Raw genomic sequence first — 23,981 nt, 5'->3', positions numbered from 1 at the left:
GTTGTCCTTGGTGGTATGTATCAAAGTAGGTTAAAGAGACTGAATAAACTGTATATATTAAACATTCGGCAGACACATGAGCTAAGCATGAGACGCTTGCTGCTGTTCACTGGAGAATTTGTAGCAATTCAGCCTCCCAGAACCTTCTAGAAAGGCATGGAGTGTGGTATCAGAAAACTGTAAAATGTTTAATGAAGGGATATGTTGAGACACTACATCCAAAGTCTTACAACTTGAACAAAACATGCTAGTTTGGACCGGCTTTTATCCTAAAGTCCTCCAAAGAAGAGTTTAAATGACAGATCTATCCATCTGCTTAGCTGAGCTGTAGTTCCTACTGAGTAACTTTTCAATTTATTGACCATTTTCAACCAAATTTGACAGAGGGAAAGAAGTCTCAAAGATCATGTAACTTATAGGAGCTCAATTAACATCCACAGCTGGGTAGAGGAGGAAAAAGCCCCAAGTAGTGCTCCCACACAGGGAAGTGAGGAAGAATTGAGCCATGATATATTTTGTTTGGCTGTAGCACATGCATATGGCTGGCCATTCAGAACATACATACTTTCACACTGGTCCCAGCTGACTCTTGCCTGGAGACAGTATGGGGGAGGCAGACTGGAGAAAGAGATTATTATAGGGTTGAAGGCCATGCTTAGAAGATGTAGGATACAAACCCAAAGCACGCAGATTTCATTAGCCAGCATGAAATGGGTAATAAAGTGGACTCTTATGCTCTTCAAGGGTAGCCATGCTGTCTGCAAAAGAAATCAATTCTTAACCGATGAAAGAAGTAATGAAGACAGCACAATAGATGGAGAATGGATGTAGCAGCATGATCTAGCAAAAACCAGTTGCTGTTAAGCTAATTTAAATAAATGAGGCTTTTTGCTTTCAGGGCATGTGGCGGCAAAGGATATTGATCTTACATTCTCTGGCAGCAAATTCTGCAGTAGGGCCCTTCTCTGCTGTGGCGTGGAACCAACATCAGACTTGCCCTAGCAAATTGCACTACAGGGCAGGGTTGTAATCCAAAAAATATTTACCTGCTTACTTTCAACCTAAAGTATAGAAGTTTTATGTGCTCATGACTGGAAGGTGAATGTAACCATTTCTTTGATTTCATCTTAAGAATTAGAACAGCAGCTCATTTTGCTTGCTGTTGCCATCTTCAGATCAATTTCAGTAGATAATTTCTTTGGTTTTGTGTAGCGTGAGGGATCCAGGATTCTTTGAGGATGTTGTCACAGGATACCATTTGTCCTTTTGATCCTGCCTGGAAGTTTTTTTGATGCATAAGCCACCCAGTTGGTATATATTAGGCTTAATTTACAATATGGTGCTAAATGTTCACAGACCGCAGCCCTTGCTCAGACATCTTTGAGATGGAGGAAAATACACCTTAGTGAGCTTTCCACTGAAGACCCTGGCATGCAATGGAAAGATGCCAAAGAATTAATGTACTTGGTTTGCTCCTGACTAGTTAACCATGAGAGAAGGAGAGAATGTATTATATTTTTTTCTTAGTTTCCTTTTAAACCTGGGACTGGGCAGATTCCAGCTCTTGTGAACAAAACAAATAATTGAGGAAGGCAGTTCCATTAACAGTGACCAGTCACCCTTAAACACAGCCTGAGTTATCTCTAAAGAGAGTATAAGAGAGCTAAAGGAACACATATTGTAGTGTTCCCGTGGTATAACACAATAAGGAATCCCAAACACAAGATCTGACTTGGATTGTCTTTTGTGTCACTGGTTTTCTTTATATAGGAATCAGAGCAATAGATTTCAATAAGCTTTGGCATCCGGTAAACCCTTAGTTACTTGTTAATCTCCTAAGGAATAAAGCTCCAAGAGGTGCATTCCTATACAGGCAAAATTTCAGTTCCAAGTTTTTATTTTTTAAATCCATGTACTTATATCTACATGTGTCAAGCCTCTGAGAGAACTTCATATCTAAATTATCTGCCTCCTTTAATTTAGTTCTTAGGGTTTTGAGTATGAATTCTCCAGAATGAAGTTTCTCTGTAATTATCACATATGGGGAGACGAATAGAAAAATGCAATTGTTAAGCACAGAAATTAACCAGACTGATAAAGTCTTTCACTTTATAGTGTAACATGGTTGTAGCATTGCCAACAGTGGATGCAGAAAGCTCTATCTCAGGTAGAATCTGGGTTAAATCCTGCAGGCTTTGACAAACCTCAGCAGCTGCGCGCTGCACGTGCTCTTTGTTTGGCTCACAAAAACACAGGCTCAGGATGTACAGAACTGAGTTAATGGGAATGGTTTTCGTTTGTGTGCAGCTGAACATTGTGTTTGTTTGCTGCTAACAGAGGAGTCACAGTTGCTAATCTTAAACATAGCCAAAGGGAAAACCAAACCTAGCTTGATGGTGCATCTTTTAAGTCTTACAAACAAAAATGACAACTCAGCATGTGCCATCTTTTTACAAATTTGAAAAATGTCCCCCAGATCATTAAATATCATGAATGGGAAGTGAACAGAGAGTAAAATATTTGACACTATCTTTCAGAGACCCTGTGCTCAAGGTAGGTAGACGCTCAAGGTAGGTATGGATATACTCAGGGTAGCTATACAAGGCATCACATTCTAGCAGTAGGCGAGGAGAGATTATTCTCTCCATGTTTCTGACATGGAGATATTTACAGGAAGTATGGCAGATATTTAGAGGGCGTATGGCTCACCACATGTTCTCAGCAAACAGAAAAGGTCTATCTGGAAGTCTTTGCAAGAACATCGTTTGCAGAGATGCTGAATAATTAGGCACACACACAAAAAAATGCCTGACTTTCTTTGTTGTGTTTCCATGCCATTGGTGGTGAAAAGGTTTCTGAACTGTTGCATTTGCATGTGTGTGCTTCCAGTGAAACATTCAACTCAGATTGAAATGGGATGACTCCCTTAACTCACTGACATGCTGTCTGCACCACATACACATTTGTCACTAGTACAGTCATTGTATTAACATTTACTTAATGTGGGTCTTTTTAAACTCTACATTTGAGGATTAATAAAGCTTGTTTAGACTGGTTAGCAAAGCCAGAAATAACCCAACTCAAATATTTTACAAAAAAATGAGAAAGTAGTCACTGATGTCATGGGTTTTGCTGTGTTGAATAAGTCTTTGAATAAGTTACTGCAGTGCAAGTAAGAAGCAGACTAGATCAATATAGAGAATGCACAGTTTATATAGCTAGTATGTGCTGCTTATTAGAGGACTTGCCTAGAAATACAGAAATGTGTGATTCCTATGAATGAAATTTGGTATCAAAAACTTGCCAGGGTAATGGTTACCAGAACCTTAGCTATCATGCAGAAATGCTTAATAAAGGTATGTATTCTCATTGTAACATACAGCTTAGTGCAAGCTTTCAAATAAAAACATTCTCTAAAATATATTGTAAACAATGTCTGCAGTTAAATCGGTGGGTTTCAAATTTATGCATGGAATTCCACTATAAGGAGTTTGTCAGACCTGGGCAGGACTCCTCTAGCTTTTACCAGCTATTTTCCAGAATATGTCTCTGACTTTCTCTTTGTGGATCAGCATCAGTTCTGTTTTTTCTCGTGTAATAATTTAACGGTGATAAAATCTATTCATTTGGTCTTCAGGGTGGAGGTGCACAAACAAGCCACCAGTGTAGCCTGCAGTGAACATAAAATAACTTACTCTTAGGAACCTACCGGTAAGAATCTACTTTGAAGCAGTACATCCATGAAGGAGGAACTTAGTGATTCTTAAACAAAATTCACCATGGCTACAGTTTTGGCAGCTAAAATATTATAAATGTGCTGTTTGGAATGAATGTTTTCAGGTGTTGGCTGCATTAGAAATAGTCTACTCCATGGTAATGTCCTTGTTTACCCAAACATTTAGTGATTATAGAATACAGGCAGAAGTAAACTGTATGATAACCAGAAAAAAGCATGGTGAAAATAGGGTGAGATCTCTGCAGAACCATGAAAAAAATAAAAGAGAGCACCTTTAAAAAAAGTGCTGATGCTGACCATTCACATTTATGGTTGAAACAAGGTTATCTCATATTTTCTCCTGGTGCTTTTTTATTTTAATATAACTGCCTGCTGTAGCAAGGGATAGGACAGAGGCCAGAGTTAAATAATGATGAGAAGCAAGATGGGTGTTAAGAATAAGTGTATCAGAGAGGCAAAAGGACAACTGCGGAAGTTCTGGGTGAAAAAGGGAAGGGTGGGCGAGATCTGATAGTACTAGAGTATAGTCTAATATATAACCAGAAGAAGTTGGGGGGTTTTTTTTAGATACAATACCCCTGCAAATGTTATACTTTTGACCTGTGTTTCAGGCTCTGGTCTGCACACCTCTTGTGGCAAGTTCTCCACAGTCCTTCCTGCCTTTCAGCCTTTGAGAGTGTGCGATGGGTTTTTAGTAACTCTGAGGATTGACACTAGGCTAAAGGGTTTGGGACTGTTCTTTTGCACAGTGATAACCGGGGCACTACAGAGAGTTGTTAGGTGCTTTGACAAGGTGTGGGGTTTTGGGGGGAATGTGTTATAGGAGGGCAAGGAGTGAGGTTACAAAATCTGTGCTCTCAGCAGAAAAACAAACCTTCTGAAAAAAAAAATCAAGAAGCATATTGAGTTGTGGAGTTTTGTCCTGGTTTTTATTTCATTCTAGCGTTTTATCTGCACATGCGTGAAGAAGGTACCTGTGATGGCACACAGTATTTTTTAAGCAAAATTTGGATCTGACATCCGGTTCTTATCGTCACTAGTTCTGCTTACAAGCTCTGGAGGTTTTAGACAAAAGCACTCCTGACACAACCAATTTGACTGCGCTGCTCATTTATTTTCTCACAGGACGCGGTGGTTAAACTACTTTGTTGTTCATACTTTTTACAGTGATGTAGAAATGTTTGCCCTAGGATCTGAGCCATAACCTCATAAGGTGGGAGAGGATTGTATAATAGCGACATGACAAAGCAGTTCAGGACTGCAGGATGTTTGAGTGGTTCCCCACAGTAAAGTAAACGGTTTGTTTTTAAATCATTGCAACAGCCATATGCTCTCGGAATTTCCATCCTTTTGAAATTCTTTTCTGGAGAGGAGCAATGGGAGAGAAGCTGAATTCATGTATTTCCAGTTATTTTAAAAATTTCCAATTAGAAGTTCATCAGTTACAAATCCAGTCCTCAGTAGAAGCTTTTTATTTCCATGTTTGACATAGAGAGAATTAGAAAAATCTATTCTGTTCTGGTTTGCATCACTGCTTGGAATTTTAAGGTTGCAAAATAATTTTTGGTGGGATCCATCAGGAAATAAACTGCTTTTCCATCAGGAAATAAACTGCTTTTCTTCTCTCTCTTGATTTTTGCTTGAATCCAGCAATAATCATAGCTTGTCCTGAGCTGGAAGGGACCCACAAGGATCATTGAGTCCAATTCCTGTCCCTGCATAGGACAACCCCAAAATTCACACCATGCATCTGAGGGTGTTGTCCAGACTCTTCTTGTGTAAATTAGATCCGGTAGTGAAATTACTACTGATTTTGGTGTTTTCTTGCCAAGACTTGTGTATCACAAACACACGGTCTTAGATTAACAGCATAAGCAGTGGAAGGTCAGGATGGATGAAAGGGAGAACAAAGAAAATGTCCTGCTAGGTGAACTGATCCTATATGATTGTTATCATCAGGATGCTGCAGAGATTGTTTGGGGTTAAAATGTTCAAAGGGTTATAATGGAGCTAAGCAGCTAAATCATATTTAGCAACTAGAAGGAATTTTGGAACCTAGTTCCCTCTTCTTTTGAAAACTCAAGGCTTGATAGCTATAAAATTATCCAAAGAAGAAAAGCCCAAATAATAAGAATTGCAACATATTTTAGATTGGAGTGGACCTCTGTGTCCAACCACCTGCTGAGAGCATCACTAACTAGAGCAGCTTGCTCAAGTCTTGTCCCATCACACTTTCACTGTCTGCAAGGATGGGAATGCCATAGCCTCTTGGCAGCCTCTTCTGGTGGTTGATCAGCCTCCTTCTAAAAAGAATTTTCCTGATCTCCAACTGGAATTTTCTGTGTTCCAGTTTGCATCCATTGTGTCTTGTCCTGTCGCCTCCAGGAAGAGTGCGGCTTCATCTTCTGTTTCATCCTATCAAGTAATTAAGGAAGACTCCTGTTTTTCAGGCTAAACCAGCCCAATTCTCTCAACTGCTTCTTATACCTCCTGCCAAGTATTAATAGTAGGTTAGTCTGCTTGAAGCTAAGTGACAAAAGTACAGAACCTCTTCAATTCCACTTCCAAATTTTCTGCGAGGAATACTGTGCTTTAAATGTTTAAATCTTCATATTCGTTTTCTGCATTATCGCTAATGTGCTTTTTTCCCATGAAATATTATAAAACGTGCTCCATCTCTCTGGGAAGAGCTACATTTTCTCTCAGAAAAGTTCATGTGCTGTACTAACACTTTGCTAAACTTCTGCTTTTTAATAGATTTTTTTTTTCCACATACATGCTGAAAGCCATGTAAGAAGTTATTATTTATTATCAAAACCAAAAATTGCCAAGGAAATGTGAAATCATTTAAAATCAGTAGCTCCCATTGCAAAGAAGAAATTGTTAAAGAGCCAACCTTAAATATAATAACATAATAAATATGGAGAAAGCGCCTTGACAATAAACTGGTTGCTTAAGAATTAATGTAGTGTGTTTCAAGTAGTGATTTATGAATGATGAGTCAGACTTGGAATGCAAAACTTGCTTAACAAAACAGAGCAAACAATATAAAGAGTTTGCATTATTAAATTGCTTATTGCTTAAGCTCAATTTACTATTAGCTTTTGTTAAATTCATCCAAAATAAAATCAAATCCAGATTCAAACCCTGGACCTTCTCTGTAATGATCTGAGGACAGTCAAGTAGAATCTGCATTCTCTAGCCTCAAGATGCTGATTAAAATTAGAGTTTTCAGAGAGAAAGCATGCAGTTATGAAGGGATTGAATCAACAGCTGGCATTTCTACAGTGAGCTTTGAGCTTTCATTTAAGACATTTAATTTTAGTGCATCTCTGATGATTTAATGTCTAGCTGTACATAATTTACTGTGTATCGTATCTAACTTAGGACTTGCTAGCCTTTGTATTTTTTTGGAATACAAGGGCTCCACAAAGCTCAATATGAGACTTCGTCAACCTTTTATGCTGGGAGGAGAAATGCCGTCGCCCCGTTTTAGGTCTGCTCCAGGTGTGAGTGCCCAATGAGTGACACCCAGATGACCTGAAGTGAAGCAGCTAATGCAGGGATGACTGCTCACTTTGCAAGACCCTAGAACCATAAAATGGTTTAGGTTGGAAGGGACTTTCCAAGGTCATCTAGTGGAACTCCCCTGCCATGAGCAGGGACATCTTCAACTAAATCAGGTTGCTCAGAGCCCTGTCCAGCCCGGCCTTGAATGTCTCCAGGGATGGGGCATCTACCACCTCTCTGGACAACCTGGGCCAGGGTTTCACCACCAGCTAGACCCAGCTCTCTTTCATAGTCCCCTCTAGGCTACTCTTGGAGTGTCATTGCTGCTTGAATGGTCCTTGTAAGCCCTGCTGAGTGGGTGGGACATTTTGCCCAGGCAGATTTCTTTCCTTGCTTGGTATGGGTGTTTGTAGGTGCTTGGGGACCTCATTTCAGGATAGTATATTAAAAGGACTTTATCTCACTAATGCTGTCCTTTGCAGACAGAGTCATGTAGTATATTCTGATGTTCATTACAATTGCTTGCCTCAAATGGTGATGGTAAGGCAAGGTATTCCATTTATTCTTACAAAATTTATTTTATATTTTGTGTTGTAAAAAATTATATATCCTCTGGATCTTGAAATTTCTTAAGAAGTTGGAGAAAATCTAAGAACAAGCTAAGAAACTTGTTTTGTATTTTGTTAATTTTTTCATAGAACCATAGAATGTCCTGAGTTGGAAGGGACCCACAAGAATCATCAAGTCCAACTCCTGTCCCTGCACAGGACAGCCCCAAAATTCACACCATGTGTCTGAGGACGTTATCCAATCACTTATTGAACACTGTCAGGCTTGGGGCCATGGCACCTCCCTGGGGAGCCTGTTCCAGTGCTCCACCACCCTCTGGGTGAAGCACCTCTCCAGTAGCTGAATATCATTTTTTTCCTGTGGCACCCAGACCTGCACCTCGTGCTCCAGGTGAGGCCGCACCAGTGCAGAGCAGAGCAGGACAATCACTTCCCTGCCCAGCTGGCAATGCTGTGCTGGATGCACCCAGGACACGGGTGGCCCTCTTGGCTGCCGGGGCACTGTTGGCTCATGTTCAACTTGCCGTCGTCCAGAACCCCCAGATCCCTCTCAGTGGAGCTGCTTTCCAGCATCTTGTTCCCCCAGTCTGTATGTACAGCCAGGGCTGCCGTGTCCAACTTTGCTCAACCGTATGTAATTTGTAATTTTATACATCTTTATTATGTCACCTTTTCTTCCCAAAAACTTATTCATTAACTTTTTCATTTTCTTACAGGAAGGCTTTTCTATAATTTACATTTTTCCAACCAGTCTTCTGAATTTCCTACTCCTCAATTGAAAACTGATTTGCATATTGAAACTGGGTGGACTTAAGTAATAAGCTATGTTCAACATTCATATTTTCAGCTTGTTTGCTCTTTTTAAAAATTGATTTCTTTGGTTGGTTGGTTTGGTTTTTTGTTTGTTTATAACTGACTTAAGCACATCTAACTAATGTTTTCATATAATTGTTCTCCAAATTGGTGTTTCAACCTTAATGCCAAGGTTCTGTAAGAAGAAATTAGTTTATCTGTACACATGTGTACAGCACAAGGTTGAGTTAGGTACAAGTCAGACGACACACTTAACTGCAAAACTAATTTAGCTTCAAAGTGAAGTAGTTGGAATATGTCTCCCAGTTTTTACCAGTTTTCTACAGTAATACCTACTATTGTTTAATGCACGTCTTAATTTTTCCGTGTATGAATTTTGGATATACAGGATAGTGTAAGCACCCTATTCCCTTTAGTCCCTATAATCATTAGAAAGTAGACTGAGATTGTTGTTTGGATTTTTTTTTAATAGACTCAGAACCGTATGAAGCTGATGGCTGACAACTATGAGGATGACCACCTCAAATCCTCTTCCCATTCCAACCAAACCAACCACAAGCCCTCCCCTGACCAGGTAATGTGTCTCTCTGTTTTGCTTTTGAAGTAATTTTTACTATGGGGGCTGATTATTTTAAGTAGTATGTAATTTTCCCTGACATGCTTGCAGTACCTTGGAACAAAAATAGCATTCCAGAGTGCAGTTATAAACCAGAAATGGATGTTGCTGTTGTGTCGGCTTCCTTGAAAACTCCTGAAATGCGAACAAACAGTTCCCAGTACCAAGCTGTTATTAAGTGGGTGGAGAAGAGGAGCCAGACAATGAAAGAGAAAAAAGAAATGTTTCTTAAAGTGCAAGACTGGAGTCCTGTCTGGCATATGCAGACTCCAGTAACTCGGGCTTACTGCTTGAGTGTGTGGAGCGTCCAGGGCTGTTTCTTGTCTTCAGTAGCAGGAAATCATGCGCCAGGATCAGCTTTCTGATCTATGGATTGCATATGAGCAGTTCCCTTTGTTTCCCATGAGGAAACCCCGGCTTCTGTGCCAAATGAGCACAGACTGCTCCCTCACAAACTCAATGGGCCGTGAACTGAAGGAAAATCAATTTACCATCTCCAAGGCAGTGAGGAGCCTCCTGTGTCATTTACAAAGCACAGCCGTGTGCTTGATAACTATCAGGGAGATTACCTATCCCATGGGTAGCACAGAAAATGCCAACATAATTGCATATCCCATGTTGTAATCTCATCCATTCCAGTTTAATTAAAATATTAGCGATCATTAATCACGGCCTTGACAAAGTGAAGGAATGTTTGGCACTCCTCTTTGCCCTCTGGCTCATCTAGAAATTCTTGAGATTTGAAGGAAGGCATCTTGATCTAGACCTTTAAGTGCCAACCTAGTGCCATGCATAAATTATGAGTAAGGTACAGGAGGAAAAGGGCAAAAAAACAATTACATATTCACCTTGCAAAAATACATCTTTAAAAATCTCTTTCCGTGTCTATAACAGAAGGCAGTGAGGCATATATGCAAAGCAGAGTATTTCCTATTATCAGAGCAACTTCCTATTGCTTCTTGTTGTAATAACCTCTTCCAGATGATAAATAAAGAACTGTAGATTGACTGGCTTGAATTTTCTGCAATGTTTTTGGAAAATGTTGGTCTTACCTTCTTTCAGAGAGTAGAAACACTGCAAATTAAATGTCTTGCCTAACCTTAATTTTGAGGAAATCTTAGAATATCTGTTGGTTCTGCATGGTGAGTCTATAATGAAATGAAGCCATTTCCAGAGTGTAACTGTAATACATGCTTGCAAATGAATGCAGCATAGCATTCATGGATGAAATGAAGCGATAAGATGTAAAGAAAAGATAGCATTTAAACATTTAAGGAAATTCTTGCAAAGACCTCGCGGGGGAGAGCCATTGGGGACTGAGGGGTGTCTGATTGCACTTTCCATTGACATAGGGGTGTTTTAAAAACCGACAAAACCTACAAGAAAGCAAAGCAAGCTGTACATCAAAGTGGCTGAGAGTATTGCATAAGGAATTAAACACTTTGTACTACTATTTGTACTTGCATACCTGCTTTAAATACTAACCAACTCTTTATTTCATTCCCATGCTGCTCGGGGGCTTTTCTCCCATTGCCACCTCTGCGCTGCTAGGATGAGGAGGAGGGTATTTGGGCATAACCAGTCAGATGCTCTTAGTTCAGCCATTTTGTTCAGAACGGTGAGAATCAACTTTTCTTACCAATAGAAAAGTTTCCAACAGTCACTCTCACGTCTCGCTCCCTTGTGCTTTGTGAAACCCGGTTGTGCTCCTTCCCACTTGCTTGCGTAGTCTCTGCATGAGGGTGTTTCTCATGTGTTTTGTGTGTAGCTTGTGATTTTCTTCTCCTAATCATCATGTCATTGTTTCACGATGTTGTGGGGAGAACTTTCCAGGGCATGTAATTGAGTTTCTCTGCAAAGCAAACTCTTAATGTGTATGAGAGAGCAGGAAATGTCTCTCGTATCATTTATCATTGACTTCATGGAGGAAATGTTTTCAGTCAGATTCTTTTTCAAAGTAGTTTGCACTGTAGCCAACTCTATGTATGCTTTTTCGATTCTGGTTAGTAAAGAATTCGCTCAGAGATAATGTTCCTCCTGAAGATAAAGTTCCTCCTGAAGGCTTTAAGCTTGTTGAGATCTGCTGCTGAGATTGCTGCCATGGATGCTGACCTAACTAGTCACAGATATTTATCAGCTCAGAACAGATGATTCTTGATATGGACTAGGAATATAAATTTTCTGGCAATTTGAAGACAAAGAGAAATGTCCCCTTGAACATTCCCCTCTCCCATCTCCCTTGTTCTCTCGAAACAATGGGGGAGAAATTGGTAGCTATTTGTCACTTAAAGAACATTTTGTTTCTCTATGTCTGAATCCACAATTTTCTATTTTCTGCCATCAAATTGTCTCCACAACAACCCCCATTTCCAGAAGAGAAGGCAATACACAGAACAGAGCCCTTCTCCTCATGCCTGTTCTCTAGCAAAGAAGAAAACATCTTTTACTGACCAGGAGCCTTGATATAGAGCTGCAAAAATCAAATATCAATTATTAGGCTACATACAGTACATAGGATTCATTTATGCCTTCTAGCAATCAGTTTCAAAGCAGAATAATTTTCTTTGAAGTACTTAAACTATTTTAAAGGATTGAGATGCAATGACAATATTTTAAAAACTTACATTAAACTTTTTCTTTCTTCACTTACTCTTTTCAGAAAAAAATATTTCATGTGAGTTTCTGCACAGATTTTCTCAGAATTTCAGTTTTCCATATCAGTTGTTTGAAAGAGAACTCTTCTGAAAATTTCCATGGAAATTTTAGACCCTTGCCTTTCTGAAAATTATTATTTTATATCAGATTTGTAAAACATTCATGAAAGAATAAGCTACTCTCTCATCTCTTTGCATGTGCTCAATTAACTGCAGACTTACATGTCTGTCTGACTGAATAGATCAGATCGCTCTTTTCAAGTCAACCATCTGAAAAATTTAATCCAACTGTGGCAGTGTCAAACTTGAATTTCATGCCTTGGGGTTTGAACTGAGAAAATCTCTTTAGTGGAAAAAATGCTAAAGTGCTTTATTCATTTACACTCACTGTTGATTTCACATTCTTTTTGAATCACTGCTCTTGCAATGGTTGTGTGTTAGTATATGATGTTAAAAGTTTTAGAGATAATGCTTGTAAAGATCTGCTGAAGCACAGCAATTAAACAGGAAAGACCAGGTAAGTAAATGATGAAAAGGAAGAAGATGCTCACTATGAAGGTAGGAATAATTCTGATTTTCGTTCGGGACCAAACATGGAGGCTGCATAGAAAACACTTACAGAAAGATATTTCTCTTTCCCTTTCCCAACTGTGCTAAGAGCGTGATCTCTCTTAGTTTACTGAATTAATGGGTGGTTCACATTAAGTACAGCATATCTCTCCACTTTGTAATGGACGCATTCACCTCGGCAAAGTATGTTATAGAACATCCTAGTCAAAGTAATGAGGCATCCAGCATCCTTGCCTTACATGCATCTCATCTGAGAAACATGACAGCCTCAAGATTGTCTTGCATAAATCAACAGGGAAAATAAAAAGGTGATTGATGCCTCCCAAGCCAGTTATTCCCAACAAATACATGTCTTTACCATGATATTCCATATACATTCCAAAGAAAAAGTCCTTATCCTCTTTCTAAAGGTGAAGATGCTGTAAGTCACAGAGTCCCTTACCTGCATGGGTTAAATTCAGTGTATGTATTACAATGATTAAGTGGCTAAGAGCATAGGACTTGGCGATAACTTTGGTTTCGAAAGTTCCTTTAGGTCTGAGGATGTAGTCAGCTCTGGTCAATATTGACGATAAAATGGAGACCATCAAAATATGTACAACAGCAAACTACATTATTTTATTTTTATGTTTTGGGATTTAAGGCTTTTCTTCTCCAGCATTCTGGAACTGACTGAATTTAATATTTAATTATACCAGTTCTGTACATAACAGCATTATCAGATATAGCTCCCCTGAAATGGAGCCTCGTTTCTAAACATATGTGCCCTTCCTGTAGTTTCAGAGAACAGTAGTTTACATTACAGCTTACAGTTCAATGTAAATACCGTCTTTCATCCTGAAATAGCCTTTTCTAGCCTTTTTCTCTAGGCTCGTTTCCCTGCTGCCTGAATTTCCTGTGATTCCCTTTATTCCCCAGATGGAGCTCTCTCGTCCTCTATATCCAAGTGTATCCCAATGTGCTCTCTCAGAGGATGCCCCTTTGTCTTTCTCAAATGCTAAAATGGTGTGACCAATGGCTTTATTAGTTATAATTCACTTTTATAAAAAATAGTATGAACTTACACTTTATGATATCTAATGCATATGAAAGGATATGTGTGGACGTGTCTGTATATTCTTGTAAATATATACCATGTATGTGCTCTATGGGGGAAGGAAGAAGCAAAGCTTCCATATGTAAACTTCCCAAGCTGGTCAGCTCATCTAGTTTTCTTGTGAAGAACAGCAATGCTACTTGTGGTGTGAGAAAGGGTGTGTGTTGTTCAGAAATCTGCTTGTGTCACCTCTGCCCATCAGAAATGAGGAGGACTGCTCTTGTTGAATGGGTGTAGTGGGCACAGGAGCACAAAAAAACTGCTGGAAGAGTTAGAGACTATCAAAGTAAAGGACACACAGAAAAGCGAGAATAGAATAAAAGTGCGAAGGGCAAGAATGGAGGAAGGGCCAAATTGAAACTCTGAGAACTCAGAGATTTATCCTTCTATATGATTTATGCATACTATATGTGTGGTTTTAAGTATGTGTGCTGTTGTAGAGCATTTTTCTTCCCATCTTCCATGGCTCTGGCTTGCAGTAGGACTTGGAATCTAGTAGGTGCTGTCACTATACAAGCTCTTTGAATGCGTTCTGTGGAAGCATTTTCTGTTAATGGTTGCCAGCAAATCCTGATGTCAAGGATATGCCTGCTAAGGAGCAAAACATTTGGTTTTGCTGTGCTTGAGTTGCAGGAACAAAACCTGAAAATTAATTTTATGCTTATTAGAGTAACAGTGGAACGGTCAGAGAGCCAGCATTGAACTGGAGTGCATAAAAATGGGGATCTTTCAAGATGATGAAAGCATTGGCAAATTCCTGTTACCGTAAAAATATGGCAAGAGTAAAAGCCTCTTATTCACGACATTTTTCTTTAATACTTGAGCTTGACACATTTTAACACAGAAGCAGTAAGTATTGTGAGTTTAATGCTGAAGACACTAGCATAATTTAACACCTCTCTTAAGATTTCAGAGGTGATGTCTGTAATTGAAAGAGTGGATAAGTCATAATAGGAAAATATTTGAATCATTTTTAAGAACTGAAAAACAGTCAATTCAAGGAAATTTCATAGACTCTGTGTCAGGACCAGTATAAATAATGATTTGTAACATCACCAGGTTACAAGTATGCATTGTGTACCAAAGGCAACACTTCTAATGTTGTAATTTGACTTTGCCCATAGTTTTTCTACAGACAAGGGTCTTCTAAACCTGAGAAGTGAAATAAAGGGGAAGTCATCAATGTGAAGACTGTTTAATGAATTCAGTTTGGATTTTTTAACTATAGTTTTTAATCAAGAGCTCATGGTATTCTAAAGGACATCTTTAATGAATATATGGGCCCCTCAGTTCAAGAAGGATAGAGAACTGCTGGAGAGAGTCCAGTGCAGGGCAACGAAGATGATTAAGAGAGTGGAGCATCTCCCTTATGAGGAAAGGCTGAGGGAGCTGAGGCTCTTTAGCTTGGAGAAGAGGAGACTGAGGGGTGACCTCATTCACTTTTACAGATATATAAAGGATGAGTGTCACGAGGATGGAGCCAGGCTCTTCTCGGTGACAACCAATGATAGGACAAGGGGTAATGGGTTCAAACTGGAACACAAGAGGTTCCACTTAAATTTGAGAAGAAACTTCTTCTCAGTGAGGGTTGACAGAGCACTGAACAGGCTGCCCAGGGGGGTTGTGGAGTCTCCTTCTCTGGAGACATTCAAAACCCACCTGGACATGTTCCTGTGTGACCTCATCTAGGTGTTCCTGCTCCAGCAGGGGGATTGGACTAGATGATCTTTCGAGGTCCCTTCCAATCCCTGACATTCTGTGATTCTGTGATATTGTTTGCAAAACCAGCCATTTTTTATTATTAAAGTGTAATGGAGCTTGAATGACATTTCTGTATTACATTTATTAGGACAAAGGTATTAAACAGAATTGCAGTAGGAACGATAGTAACAGTTAAATCTCACAGAGAACTTGATACTAGTAGATGTATGCAAAAGCTAACTGAATGCTTAAGGTTATAAGCCATGTGTTTCTAACTTGTATCTGCAGAGCAATTTTGTCTCACCCCTAGGAAGGCCCAGAATGAGTGTTCACAATTTCCTTTTTGTTTTGGAAGGGGTATTTATTATTCCATTTTACAGCTGAAAGGACATGCACGACGAATGGACACCCTGTCAGCCAGCAGACTTAGCTGTTCAAACAGATTTAGAGGAAAGCTGCAGAAGTGGGCAAGACACAACACTGAAGAAATGTGGCTACTATGATGGTAGAGTAAGAGGGACAGAAATAATGACATTGAGGGCAGGACATCTCAGGACTTGATTTAACCTTTGCCACAGCTGTCAAATCCATGAACTTTTCATTGAGATCACTACAGAACTTAAAATGTCTATACTTTGATAAGTTTGAGAATATTTTTTTCTACATTATTTGGTGCTTGAATTAATATACTGATTTCTTTTAGCAAATTAAATATTCTATTCATGGCAAGTTCCATTTTCAAATGATTACCCAGGCATTCATTCACTGCATAAATATGATCTTTCTCTCCATGAGACACATTTTATGCTTGCAGCATGTAGAGAGCTGCTCATCCTACTGCCACTCTTCTTTTAGGTTTCAGTATTGTCACTTATTACACTGTGACCTCGCAAGCCTTTTAAATAAATTTCGTTTTAAAGTGGTCTTTTTTAATTGTTCAATCATACAGAATGGTCAAAAACACCGAGTTTTTGTGTCTGACTTGTGTTACAGTGTAATTTACTGGACACAGTACTGGACCATGATTCAGAAAATAAATTCTTTCCTGGCATCATCTCTGGCCACTCACTTGTTCTCTTTCTCCCTCTCTCAAATTCTGTAATTGTAAAATGAGCTGAAGTTTTTGTAAAGTGGAAACTTCTACTTGGGAAAAGAACTATATAAATGCTACGTCATATTATTACACAATATTCTAAAGTAGTGTTGTTACAGTGATATGATGGTGATTCTAATACCACATTTTGAATTTGTTCCCACAGTTATGTTAGATTTATATTCGACTCAATTTATTAATACTTCTTATTTTTCCTTCCAAGATCCTATTCCTTCCCAAAAAAAAGGGAAAATAGCCCATATGTTAAACATTTCAAGGAGTTGCCATTCCAGCATGCTGAGCAAAGGTCTGTAGACCACTGCCTTTTCTTAATTGTCATCTTTTGTCCTCTGAAGGGTCATTTCTTCCCCTCTCTAAAAATCTCCAAACTAGTTGTGTAGTGTATAATAATGTTATAATATGTCCATTACAGTTCTTCATTCAGAAAGAATGTGTCTTGTGCTTGCCTTAGAGACATATCCTGTGCAAAATTTGAAGGTAGCTACATGAAAAAATCACACTTTACTGAAACTTTATCACTTGGCCTGACAGAGAGATAAGATGCCAGATTTGTTTTGTCATACTGGTGACAGCCAGGGCTCCTCACTCCCACTTTCCAGATGGGCAACCCTTTAGTAAGAACCTTAACGTGATGCACTCAAATACGGTGATGTAGCTAATTAATTGTTACAAGGGCAGCACTTGGAATACAGTTTTCCTAGTTAATCACAGGACCTGCTCTCCATCCCTGCTTTTCTGGAGGCCTGCTTATGTGGGCGTCATCATTAATTATGAAACTGGAAGTTTCCTGTGCTGTCAAGTCAGGCAAGGAGACACAAATAGTTGAAGGACTGACAGCTGCTGCTCTGAGGAAGTACAGTTCCAAATCCTGGTTTAGCTCTCATACAATTATCTATTATTTCCAAGCTTCTTCAAGCTTTGCCTTTTTTCAGAGAATGTCATTTGACTGTTATAACTCTGAAAAATGGAGAGCCTTTTGTAGTGACCTTCTCACTTTAGTGTAAGTATCTTATTATGGTGGAGTGAACAACTTAAGTAATGCTTAATATTTTGTTTAATGACTAATCTTCTACCATTCCCATTTGGAAACCATGCCTTTCCACTTTCTCTTTTATTCTATACCCATACTGGCATGTAATCTCCTACCCAGTCAGTACTGCTAGGCTGGAATGGGCCAGCCTAGAGAAGAATGCTGTCCTTGAAATATGTCAACTTCTGCTTCTGGTCTTTTCCCTGTTCCTGGGAACAATTCTTTTGCTAGCTTGTTTGCGTGTTTTGGGGTTTTTTTTAAGAAAAGACAAAACAAAACTGTTATTTTGCTATTTTAATAAGTATTTTATACTTGAGTAATAGATTCTCTCACCAAGAATGCTGTATTTATGAGCACAAAAGAACTGATCTTGATACACTGTTCATCTTCTTTCTGATCCCAGAATGATAAGACTAGGATTTCCAGATGGAATTTTGTAATCTGCAGCTCTGGGATGAATTAAGCACTCACAACAGAGGTGTAACTGGATTGTATCACTGTCTTCCTATTATTCTTACAGATCAAAGAAGAACACAAGTAGATACTTATATTCTAAAACATTCAAACCAGATGGCTGGTTTCTTTTTGTAGAAATTTGTGCTTTTCAGCAAAACAATTGCAAAAAGGCCATCATTCATTTCTATCAAATGAGATTATTCCAGGTCTGTGCCTTATTTTCTTTTCTGATTTGCAGCTGAATATGATCTTCTATGAGTGGCTTGGTCTTTGCAGCAAGTAGGAATTCTGTACTCAAACATTTTTGTTTGTGGCGACTTCCAGGAGTGTTGTTGCTTATAGTACGTGTTATAGTCTGTAATATCTCCCAGTTACTCTGCCATATGGATTTCTTATAGCGCTCCTCCACACCCCAGAAGCTTCTGCAAACTATGCGTACACTGTTGGTGACATAAAGGAGAGGGGAGCTGAGCCCTGGCGCTCATAGACAGGATGGAGACACAAGAGGAACAGCTGAAGCCAAGCTGGGGGTGTTGCTGCCAGCACCTTGTAGGAGTCAGTTAGGAGGAAAGAAAGTGAAATAGGGGAATGATGAACAATATCAGAGAAAGAATCAAGCCCAAGCCTGCTTTCCAGCATATTAACTATGAAAATAAGCTCAAGAGAAATATGACTAAAATAAAAACTGATAAGGGCTTGCAGCCAATCTAGACGCTATATTTTCCTGGCTGGTAAAGCTCATAATTACTGATGGAGGTGCCAGGATTTACGGTTCCAACTCATAGTAGGCTCACCACAGGCAATCCAACTACGGCTGATTGTTTAATGCAACATAAAGATAAGAATTACTGTAGGTATATTTGTATAAATAGGTGTATTTATTAATGGAATTTTGCATTTGAATGTAGAGCAAACACCCCTAAAAAGAATTCCTGAAGATGCATAAGACAGGCATTTGGTGGCTTCATGTGGCTTTACTTTGAAAGTGTCGTGCAGCAGGTAGAGAGCTGGAACAGCAGAATGAAGACCCAGTGTTAGAGGAGGACGAGACAAAGATTCATATCACCTGTGGACAGGGAGGTTATAGTTCACCTGAACAGGAAAAGCACTGATTGTGTTCTCTGGTAGACTACTTAAGGAATACCTTCTGTTTTCCATTAGCAATGGAACAGACAGCAGGGAGACAGAAGAATGCAGCCACTGATACAAAAGCGTTCCCAGGGATGCGCTCTCCCAGTGTATGTGCTACAGTGTTCTGCTTTCAAACAAAAGCATATTTGCCACTGTTTCCTTTTATCCTTTGTAACAGGAAGAAGCAATAGACAAAATACAGTACAGCGAGAAATGTGGGTGTTTTCTTGTTCACTGTTACATAGATAACAAGTGCTAGAAAGCTTGAGTGGATTAAAAATGCGGACAGGTTGTTGTTACTTATTCTCAAGCTGCTGTGTTGTTGTAGAGGAGGAATCAGCATAAAACCCAATGGATTCTGTGAAATCAAAACTTGCCTAATTACACCTACAAAAGTTTGATCAGGAGGATGCTATTTAAATCCACAGTGTCACGTACAAGCTGCAAACAGTTGTTAAACTATTTTCACTTGCTGTGGGAATACTTTTTTTTCTTGATGATATTCTAGTTGTCAATATCAAAAGTCTGACTACCTAGTTTCACAGCTTTCTGTAATTTAATTTATTATTCAAAGTTTTAACCTGATAACTAATGCAATTTACAGGAACAAAATTGTCAAACAAGGGACATTTTAATATACTGAAATGGAAGATTGTATGTCCTCTGTAGATCTCACCCTACTTTGTCCATCCTGTTCTGCCTCAGAACTAAGTTGCTAGGTTTCTGAATTCCCAAAAAAACTTCAGGACAAAAAGAAAACGTAGAGAAAAAAAAGCAGCATTTCAATTTGTATGTCCTGATCTCATCTTGCAGTTAAACCACAGATTTCTTTCCTTTGCCTTGACTAGGAAGAGGCATATGGGCTGTTACAGACGAAGACATGCAAGGTGTTCATAATGCAATTGGTTATACTTAGGGGTTAGAGTTTGGGCAAATGCTTTTCCTTTTGAAAGTCCAGGATTGACATAAGAGGTAAAATTCAAACTCTATGTAGACATCCCCTTCAGTTGTGCCAAGGTGCCTCATTCCTGAACATTCGTGTTGCCCTGTGGTCCAGTTATGACCTTCTCACATCCCACCAGTGGATTCCACTTCTGATCTACAGTAGTCCTGCTATTCCGCACATGGTTCCCCACAAGCTCTTGCTCCACAGCCCATGTAAGCAAAATTTGCCAGTGTCATGAAAAAGCACTTCTGGATCTGTTATGTTTAAAAATAATTTTTAACTACTCATTCATTTTCCATGCTTTAGGAATCCTACCAACCCACTGCAATTATTTGCTTCACCTACATTAAGGGGAAAAGATTTTATTTAGACAGAGGGAACTAATGACAAAACTACTTTCCCTGTTTTGTGTCTTCTCAGTGCTTTTTTCTGGTCTGGATTTTTCCCAAGGTGAAGAGAGTGAGCTCTGGAAATCATTAATCCATGGGATTTGCTCGTGGTGTATAAAAATTTCAAAAATAATTTGCCATATAAAAATTATTTCCTAATTGATTCTGTCAGAAATGAACTGAGTAAGACAGCTCTGTCAAAATAGCCAGAATCTCTTTCAGCTCCTCACACGTGTTGGTTTGGTTTGGTTTGGTTTGGTTTGGTTTGGTTTGGTTTGGTTTGGTTTGGTTTGGTTTGGTTTGGTTTGGTTTATGAGGAGAAAATTATGAAGGTTAGATTTAAATCCATTTTTTTCTCTTTAAAACAAATCTTAAAGAAATGAAGCCTGTCCCTGAGCTTTTGTGTTGTGGTCCTCTGAAGAAACCAAGTATCTCTGTGCAGCAGTGAACTGAGCTGAACTGAACTGAGGTCAGGCTGCGTCTTTTTGAGAACTTTCTTCTGTTTCCATTTAAAATAATGAAGGGAAGACATCAGTGATAAATTATTCTGAATCTGGGAAAGCTTTGCACTTTCTGAGCCAAATTCATGCCTCATAAAACTCCATTGCATTCAATGGTTACAAGATGATTATAGTCGAACCCTTGCGTTTGTTGCCAAACAAACACAAATGGTCTGAGCAAGAAGGCGTAATTCAATTTGCCATGCAAACACTTCCAGCCTATATCATTTGGTATCTTAGTTTATTTCCATATCTTCCAGTGTAAGATATTTTGCTATGTAGGCAAAATTTTCTTGTCTGTTAATATCTATAATAAAACCCAGATAGAGGGAGACATTGCAGGACTCAATATGATCCATTCCATCTTGTGTTAGATTTGTCAGGTCCTCCTGGGAATAATTTCTTTTTAACATATATATTTACCCAGACTTTGAGCCCATCTTCTCCCGTGTAATGGTGGTTTGGGAAGTGGGTTTGGTTGGGTAGCATGGTTGCATCTGTATGTAACAAAGTTAGAAAATCATTTCCTACACTCACATGAAAAATGTGACTGATAGGAGATGAAGGGCTAGCTCAATTTAAGCTGTTTTCCAAGCATATTTGCTATGCCAAGTCTGAAGTTTTGAGTGGGTCTTTGGTGGTGTTTGGGGTTTTGGTTGTATTTTTTCAGAATTCCTTATTTTTTTGTGCCTTTGCAGGATCTACAAGTCAAGGTCCATAGACCAGGCTAGCAAGTTAGCCTATTTCTCAAATTAGTTAATTCCTTGGAAACTTTCAGATTCATTCAGTCTGCACTTCTTTTTAACACTTTTGATATTAAAAATAAGTAAATAAAAAAGAAATGTTGACCTCCTGCTATTTACTTTGTCCCCAAGATTACTTACTTGTCAAATCTATTTTATTTTATTCTTCTTGTAGCTGTTCTTCCAGGGATTTTTCTCAAATATTTAAAGTGCTATGGGTAAGTTGAGAAAAGTCTACTGAGTTATTTGATTGCAAAATGAAGACCACTTATCTGCATTACTCTGCCTTTTCATGTTCTATAGTGAGTATATACATGCAGCATATGTGCAAGCAAGGTAGTGAAGCTAATAGCAGAGTATGGCAGTGGTCACGCCAGTGCCAAGTGTATCTATGGCACTTGGTATTGGCATTGCTGTGTCAAGAAGATGCTATTTTCTCCTTTGCTCAGAGAAATAATAGGCATTTATCTGTAAGAAAAATATTACTGCTGTTGACCCATGATCAACATGCATGTTAATGCAAGATTCTGATGAGGAAGGCAAGTTGTGTAAGGAGAGAACTTTTACAAGAGCAACTGATGTAGCTGGAAAAAAACAGGCAAGCTTTTAGGGGTGCATATCAGACCTTCTTCAAAATGGGAGCTGCAGATTAATTGTTAAGTAGAAATTTAGAAGGTGAAATTAGCGATTAATATGTGAAGTTAATTACTTGGTTCTGCAAAAGAAAAGTAGTTGCTTCCTTCAGAGAAGAAGGGAATATTTGCAGGGAGAAAGGTGACCAGGTCATTAGCCCTTCTGCCTGGAGAACCCGTAATTTAAAGCTGGTGGTTGTGGTGAATGAGTCCTGTTACACACTGATTAAAACCATATTTCATTCCGCAGATGTCTATGGATAGTCAATATTGCATTTGTCTTGGATCGACACTGCTGCACTTATAGCACCCATTCACTGGTTTTCTTTTTCACATAACCACCTACATGTTTGTGCATATTTACATTAGACACTGCTCAGACAAACTTTTAGACACCGCAGTCTCTGTATGGAAGGTGTATTCATCTTTCACAGTTAAAGTGGCCATACATTTAGATAGGTCTCTCCAACCACATTCAGTTACAAGTACCTTTTCTTATCTATGCAGTGTATATATACAAAGTTAAATGCAGATTATTATCATTAAAAAACTTTTAAATACAGTTACTCATGTTTCAGCTGACCATTGTACGGCAACAGCAGGACTACAACTGCAGAAGCAGCATTAATTTTGTTCTAAAGCATTTTTTTGCCCCAACAACTTGCAAAACTACAATTAGATTCACATTTGTCGTGCTCAAAGTTAAAAGAATCTGCAAAATATCAAAAAAACTGCGTCTGTTCTTTCCACGTTGAATTCGTTTTGGAATATGTCCCCAAATGTCTTAGTTGATAGAGATGGTTTGGGTTTGTATCAGGGGTTTGTCAGTCATTTCGTGTTTCTGCCTCAGAGTTGTAGTGATTGCCTTTTTTAGTGAAACGTTGTCAGACTTAGCTGGCCATTAACAATATTCTGAACTTGAGGGTACATTAAGCAGACTTCATTCCAGGCATTGATGAGGATGGCCCAAACCTTTCGGGACAATTAATAAATCAGGGCTGCTATAGCAGATATTCCCAGGCTTGATCTGGTTACCCCTTGTTTTCCTAGAAAGCTCTAGAGCTCTGATCATGAGAACACGATGCAGTTTATGAATCCAGCCCTGCCCTTGCCTTTCCGCTTAGCAAATGCTCTTACACCCTCTTGAGATAAGGCAGTGGCAGCTCTGCTGTGTGGGAAGCTCAGCGCCTCTTGCTAAGTGACTAGTTCAAATTAGATACGGCAGGAACGCAGATATAAGGGCATTTCCCACTTGACTGGCAGGATTTAATGGATCCCAAGTGAGGGGAATGATTGCTTTGCGAACAGCTTTGGGAGGGCTGCTAGTTAAGAACTTTCACACGCCTCATTTGGCCAGTTTCCAGCTTGAGGTAAGGGGGAAGGGTACAGGAGGAATGTGCTTCGAAAGGGGACCTGTCCCCGAGCAATCGAATTGGACTGGTTTATGAAAATCTTTCATTGTTACTTGCTAGGCAGCTCTGCTTTATTGGGGAGGGTTTCTATTCACAAAGAATAGCCAGGAAGGTAGGTAAGTCGCATTCTTTTCAGACTGAAACCTGCACATCTGATGGATATTCAGCAGACTGCAGTATCCAAAGAGAATATAAGGCAACAGCTGCATTGATTGGACAGCTAGCTGTTAGACATTGACTTCTCAATTTTCACATTTTTATGAAACGGTATTTTTTTAAGGTGTGATATTCCATCACTCTACCCTCTGTGGGCAAACCGAATAGTCAGAAAGATAGGAAAGACATTAGTTAAATTAAAAGCAT

The 23,981-nt window shown here is 39.1% G+C and overlaps 1 protein-coding gene across 8 annotated transcripts in view; it reads left to right on the top strand.

Annotated features, from left to right (window-relative positions):
- Nucleotides 1-23,981, top strand: part of ERC1 (ELKS/RAB6-interacting/CAST family member 1) — a 289,471-nt gene that overhangs the window by 244,582 nt on the left and 20,908 nt on the right. For all 8 annotated transcript variants that reach the window (XM_082042960.1, XM_082042957.1, XM_082042956.1 and 5 more), the window contains one exon: nt 9,101-9,202. In XM_082042960.1, coding sequence (XP_081899086.1) covers nt 9,101-9,202 — 102 coding nt within the window. The remainder of the gene's footprint in view (nt 1-9,100; nt 9,203-23,981) is intronic.

This window comes from Streptopelia decaocto (assembly GCF_964273445.1).
Source record: "Streptopelia decaocto genome assembly, chromosome: 1".
Classification (NCBI taxonomy): Eukaryota; Metazoa; Chordata; class Aves; order Columbiformes; family Columbidae; genus Streptopelia; species Streptopelia decaocto.
This window is presented reverse-complemented; position numbering and strand designations above follow the sequence as displayed.